The sequence below is a fragment of the Penaeus japonicus genome, unplaced genomic scaffold, assembly GCF_977035675.1.
Source record: "Penaeus japonicus unplaced genomic scaffold, GWHDUDI00000001_assembly GWHDUDI00000011, whole genome shotgun sequence".
Classification (NCBI taxonomy): domain Eukaryota; kingdom Metazoa; phylum Arthropoda; class Malacostraca; order Decapoda; family Penaeidae; genus Penaeus; species Penaeus japonicus.
Genome location: NW_028234413.1, coordinates 28,484,497 through 28,491,996, shown reverse-complemented (window position 1 = coordinate 28,491,996; position 7,500 = coordinate 28,484,497). Strand labels below are relative to the sequence as shown.

Below are 7,500 nucleotides of genomic sequence, written 5' to 3'. Positions count from 1 at the left end.
CAGTTTGATGCAGAACACTATTACAATTCATGCACAATGAAAAGTTGCTGTTTTGCTGGTGACAATGATCAGTTTGTTCTCTCGGGATCAGATGACTTCAACCTGTACATGTGGAAAATCCCTGAGAATAATAGTTCAGGTGAGAAATATCTGCTTTTTGGAAGTCATTATATTTAATAACATCTTACTTATTTTTGTAGCAGTACACCATGATTTTGAAATATATGCAACTTATTAAGGTCTTATCATATGAAACATATTTAATGGAGTTGTTACTTTGTCTAATGAGGAAATTGATTCATTCTTGATTCATATTCAAAATATGACTATATGAGAAAGTACCTGTGACCAGTTAAAGTCACTTGTCAAGGATAGTTTGATATATGTAGTTCTGTTAATATTTTAAAGCCTTTTCATTTAAATTTTAGACTACTTCAGTGTCTTGGAATTTTTTGATGTTATGAAACAGGATCTTGATCTTAGTATAATAGGCAATGTAGGCATTATTAGTCTGTGTGGATTATTTGATTTTTTTCCACCATACAATTTCAAATGCTACTATTATTTTAACATTTGTATTTTTTCTTCTTAAACAGAACATTTTGTATCAGAGGCTCACATGGTCTTAAAAGGTCATCGTTCGATAGTAAACCAAGTACGCTTTAACCCACAGAACTTCATCATTGCTTCCTCAGGGGTAGAGAAAATTGTAAAGGTATGGAAACAGTTCATTAAATAAAGTCAGAATATATTTGAAAGTTGAAAAAAAAATGGTAACTCAAGATTCTCATGTATGCTCAGATACATTTTTGTGCACACAACCCCCCCCCACACACACACACACACATAGACACACATACAGGCAGACATAGACACACACAGGCAGACAAAGTCAGATAATCAGGCATATGCAGACAGACATAGAGGCAGACACATATAGATACACAGGCAGATACAGACAGATTCACAGATAGACACAGACAAAAACACAGATGCAGATAGACATACAGACGGGCACACACAGACACAAACAGGTACACATACACAGACAGGTACACACAGACAAATACATAGATACAGATAGACACAGACAAACACACAGATACACGCAGACACAAACAGGCACATACAGACATGGACAGCACACACGCTACACAGACAGGCACACACAGACACAGACACAGACACAGACACAGACACAAACACAAACACAAACACAAACACCCACAGACACCCACACAAACACACACACTATATATAAATGTATGGTTAATGTGTGTGGTACAGTATGCGCTATGTATGTATGTATGTACAAATAAATGTATATATATATGTAAAATATATATATATATATATATAAATATATATATTAAAAATAAATATATATATATATATATATATATATATAAAGATATATAAATTATATATATATATATATATATATATATATATATATATATATATATACATATAAAGAATATATATATACATATATATATATATATTAATATATATAATATAATATTATATATATATATATATATATATATATATAAACTAAATGTACATATATATATATATATATAATATATACATAACTATAACATATATATACATATATATATAATATATATATAATAATATACATATATACACACATACTAATATATAATATACATATAAATATATATATATATATATATATCATAAATATAAAAACTTATAGTATATATATTAACATATATACACAAATGTATAAAGTTATATTATATGGAAATATATATCTATAATAATATATATATATAGATAATAATATATATATAACATATATATATATATCTACTTATATATATATATAGGTATAATATACATATCCCCCAGCGCCCCATATATATATATATATATATAATATATATATATATACATATATATATATATATATATATATAATGTACATATATATATATATATATATATACAAAATATATATTATATATATATATATGATATATATATATATACATATATTAAATACTTATATATATATATATATATATATATAATATTATATATAATATATATATAATATATATATATAAATAATATATATATTATTAATATATATATATATATGTTACATATAATATATAAAGTACATATATAATATTTATATATATATATAATGCAATATGTGCACGCAAAAATATATATTATATATATATAAATATTAATATATATATATATATATATATATATATATATATATATATATTAAATATTATGCTCATATATATCTATATATCTCTATAAATGTATAGTATATATATGATTTTAATATATAGTACATGTACATCATATCGATTAATCTTCATATAATATAATTTAAAATAATATATCTCTATAAGAATTATGTAGTAGAAAAAGATTTTTATATATCTATAGATGGATATATATCGATCATAAAGGTATACTTATCAAAATATATATTTATATATAATATATATATATATTATATATATATATATATAAACAATATATTATATACACATACACACACACACACACACACACATATATATATATATATATATATATATATATATATATATATATATATATATATATATATATATATATATGTATTATATATATATATATATATATATATATATATATATATATATATATATATATATATATATATATATTATATATATATACTTTATTCTTTCTTGCACAGCACATACTTAGTGCATTTTAAAATCCACTTCATGCATATAGTAACATAAAGAATGCATACATCAGTAGAAGATTTCTGTTGATATTTAACATAAATCATAGGTCACCCTGTATATATACTTGGTATGTGTGTGTGTTTTGTTTTTTATATTTGACTGTTGTGGATTATAATGAAGTATGTTTTTAGAATTGATTCTTCAATGATTTTATTTTTTGTAATATTCTTTACATATCTGTTAAAAGAATTCCAGAAAGTAATAGTAGTAATGAATGATAGCATGATACATATATCCCTTCCCTTTGTCTTGTGATGGAGAAAAGGTTCTAATTCTTGCTCCCAGCTGTGGAGTGGACTATCATTGCCAGGATCAAAAGGAAGCCTGAAAACAAAAGCATCAGGAAGCTTCATGACCAGAAGGGTTTATACCCACGAGGAGTACATTGGGCTGGTTATGGAAAGTGGTCAGGTAAGTAAAGTGGTGGTTTTTGTGGTCATAGTCTTGCTTTGGTTCCTACACTTAATTTGCTTCTATTATTTCTTCCCATTTGCTTCAGATTTTTTGCATTTTGAATGATAATCATGAAGAGATTTGGTGCTTTTATTTTATTATGGACTTTATAGGGACAACATCTACATAGTATTTATTCTCTATCTTGGAAAAGGGCTCAAATGTTTATTTTTGTTTGTTTATTTTTTGTTCCTGTTGGTTTTGTTGTTATTTGTGTTGGCTTCTTTTTCTGACTCATTTTGGTAGTGCAAAATAATAGATAATTGCAGAATTATGAGGTATATATCAGATTATTATTTTTTATTTCTTTTCTTTCCAAGAGATCTTGGTAGAATGCTATAACAATCAGGTATGATAACCTAATTGGAGATATCAAGTAAGTTGATTGTGGTTGTACAACCAAATCAAAAACCATGGAAGACAAAAATTATTGAAAAATCCATCTAGAAAACTACTCAAATCCCAGTCACTCTCAGGGAGTACAAAGGAGTCTACTTAACCCATTCACGCCGGGGCCATTCCGGCTTTGCACGGTCGCTATACCGAGGTTTTCGAATGCATCATCCGAACGCTTCGAGATTCTCGGGCGCACGGGCCGCGAGCCTGGGCTGCCCGCTCGCCCACCCCGAGCGCCGGCCTTGGCCAGATATCTCGTCAGCGGCGTCGGACGCGAAAACCACGAAACGTATCAGCACGTCATCCGGCGTGAGTGGGTTAATTGATGCAACTTTGGCATCAGACTTAAGGAATAGTCCAATCAGTTTTTGGCTTGCCAGATTTTTTTTTCTTTCTTTCTTTCTTGCTTTCTTTCTTTTTGTTTCACCAGTGCAAAGTCAATAATTAATACATTCATGCTAGGGCCTATTTTTGCCTAATGCCACCCCACCAGTTAGATAACAAACATGTATAGTGACTCAGCATGAGATATCTCCAGGCGCAATGCTGCACTGCACCTCTCACAGCGCTTTTCACTTGCATGATTCAACGGAGTAATAATAGGTTTTTGTATTTGCTTGCTTTATTTTCACAAATGAAGAAAAATAAATGGATCTACCATGAGAATAAATACGTAATGATGTAAAATATACAGTCTAAGGGAGAGCTCATGATATGACATACTTGAATGTTATCACACACCTAAAATTTTAGGAGATACCTGAATGGGTCTCCTTTAGCATTCAGAGTAGTTTCTCTAAATTTATGACAATCAGCTGAAGTATTATTTTTTCCAGATCCACCCATTCATTATTTCATCATGTCCTCTGTACATGAAATCAGATATTCTATGTCATTTTTTACTGCAGAGTAGTAATATAGGGATAAAAAGATCCTCATATCAATATATATAAAAATAATTACAGTTTAGAGACAAAATGCTGTTCATATGCTTGCTAAAGATAGAGGAACCGCATGTAGGGCAAAACAATATCATTGGAAGATATTATGTTACAGTAAAGGCAAACTAATTTTTTACAATTTTAATGAAAATTGATAGAGTGCCCAAAATTAAGTTGCATTCCATGTTCAGAATTAGGAAAGAAGGTGATTGCAAAAATAATTGATATTTTATATTTTAAAGATAGACCGTCTGAATAAGTCATTCTCAGCAGAGGAAAATTTATCTTTCCAGTAGTATATTGACTGGGATTCAATCATAGTTGTGTTTCTTCATTGTCTTTCCCTACTTACAATTAAGACTTTTAATGCCATTTTTATTCATATTATTGTGCTTACAGATGACAGAGAAGAAATCTGTTACTGTAGGGTTACAGATAACAGGAAATGAAGGATTTTTGCAATATTAGATATATAGCAATTAAATCCCCTAAGGAGATCTAATGATGTTGCAGTACCTATTATATTATATATCTGAATCTCATATTTCCTATTTTTGATCCTATATTACAGTAATTACTTTTTACCTTTTGATTAAGAATTGTTGCCACAAAATAAACATGAAAAATAAATCATTTTCATAGGATGAATTGGTTTTGGTTGTAGAGTTTAGAACATTGTATTTGAATCCCTACACCATTCCATTCCAGGATGTTAATCACGACTACAGCCATGGGTGCACTGATGAGGATCCCCGTATGATGGCTTTCTTTGACTCCCTTGTCCAGCGTGAAGTAGAAGGTTGGACTTCAAACACTGATCTTTCTGATGATATTGATAATGAACCTCAGACTTCAGGGCATGATGACGATGACACTGAAACAACAACAACCCAGTCATCTCTGTCAGTTGTTACCTCACAATCTGATGACAATGATTCAGGTAATCTTGATCTAATTTGAGTGCATGCCTGCTTATTTTATATATTTGTGTGTGTGTGTGTGTGTGTGTGTGTGAAAGTGTGCATGCATGCGTGTGTGTGTTTGTGTGTGTGTGTTTTATAGTTTAGTGGTGTTTCCAATATAAGAGGCCCTTCCTTTACAGGAAATTACAAAGTGTGTGTGTGTGTGTGTGTGTGTGCGCGCGCGCGCACGTGCGTGCATTTGTGTGTGTGTGTTTTGTAGTTTAGTGGTGTTTCAAATGGAAGAGGCCCTTCCTTTACAGGAAATTACAAAATAATTCTGATGTTATGATTTTGTATCATTAATTTTATATGATGAAAAAGAAAAGTAGGTCTTTCAGGTTAGATAATAATTAATGACAATGTTATTTTCCACAGAAGCGAGTATGAATGGACATGATAGTTTCAACATTTCGACAAGACAAAGATTAGATTCATCTCTAAGCAGAAGACAAACACAAAATGATCAGCATAAAGATGATGATGATAATGACAATGAGGAAGAGGAAGAAGAGGAGGATAATAAGGTATGGCCATAGAAGAGCATTGAGACAGACTAATCATGTTGCACATTTCTTGCAGGATATTTTTTTTCAGTTTATAAATTACTGTCAGAAACATGAAGTCGCTTCGAAATTCTGATACTATTAGAAATGCTTTAGCATAGTGTTATCACACATAACAGTATCCTTGTAATTTAATGTCCATCCTTTTCTGTGCAGTCACATAGCAGATATATTCTGTGTTCAGATGATATCGGACAGAAGCTGACACACTTGCTAAGATGTTTTTTATGGCTTGTGTTATAGAAGAGGAGGTTGCAAATAAGATTTAAGAAAATTCACCATTATGATTCCAAATATATATCCCCCCCTTTTTTTCTCCTTTTTTTTTTCTTTTTCTTTTTTTTTACATAAAAATTGTCCAAAACTGAATGTATTAGCAAAAGAAGCTTCTATTTGTTTTTGTAATGATAATCTGCCTCAATTTAATTTTAAAGATCTTGTGTGAGGGATAGTGTGTCATATTTCCTGTATAACATTTATTATTGAAATGACAAACTTTTAGTGTTCGTAGTAATCAGTGAAATCCAGATTGAATGTTTATGAAAATTAGTTTGGACCTATCTCTCTATGTACTGAGGGACCTCCTAAAGCCTGGCAAGATTGAGAAGTTTCTGATCTGTATGAATCAAGATGAGTTTTGTAAGAGCTTATAAAGATGTTCTTTTTTTCACACTTTTTTTTCTTGAAGTAGATCTAGGATTCTATACAGATTGATGTTACAATGCCCTGTAGTGAAAGTATTGTTGGTTATCTGTATTATTTTTCCTTGTACAGTCTGGTAAATATATTTTGGTATGTTGAAGAACTTTTATTTTCTGTAGACTTATTAGAAATGATGATGAAAAGTATCTTTGGCTTTAAAACTTTTATTTCATATCTGCGATAGAGTGGAGAAGTTACTGCTTCCAAAAGAATTTTTGCAGTTTGATATTGGCAACATTTTATAATTTTATGTCACAGCGTGATCTGGCATCCCTAATTATTCTCATATAGTAAACATGGGATCAGAGCAAATATTCTTTCTGCTGAAAAAAGCTCATAACCCCCCTAAAATCAGCATGGCTCTTTCATCAAGGAAGTGTATTCCTGAGTTGAAACCTTATCATTTAATCCATTCAGGCCTTGGCTTATGTTTGCATAATACCGCTCCCACTGGCTAGATAACAAGTGCGCACAGTGACTAAGAGCGAGATCTCTCCCAGCACAATGTTCTGCTGCGCCTCTCCAAGCACTTTTCACCCGCCCGCTTCAATGGGGTGATATTTGGAGGTTTTTGTATTTGTATACATTATTTTCACAAGGGATTAAAAATTTGTCTATTCAAATGGAACTCCTTTGATTGTATGCATACGTAACAATGTAAACCATACACTTTGAGGGAGAGTTCATG

General features: G+C 30.3%; 1 protein-coding gene across 3 annotated transcripts in view; it reads left to right on the top strand.

Annotated features, from left to right (window-relative positions):
* Positions 1-7,500, top strand: part of LOC122245797 (uncharacterized) — a 27,664-nt gene that overhangs the window by 11,888 nt on the left and 8,276 nt on the right. For 2 of the 3 annotated variants that reach the window (XM_043004017.2, XM_043003834.2), the window contains exons 6-10: positions 4-139; positions 597-715; positions 3,081-3,206; positions 5,294-5,525; positions 5,923-6,071. In XM_043004017.2, the coding sequence (XP_042859951.2) occupies positions 4-139; positions 597-715; positions 3,081-3,206; positions 5,294-5,525; positions 5,923-6,071 (762 nt within the window). The remainder of the gene's footprint in view (positions 1-3; positions 140-596; positions 716-3,080; positions 3,207-5,293; positions 5,526-5,922; positions 6,072-7,500) is intronic. The other variant, XM_043003922.2, reaches the window with a different exon arrangement.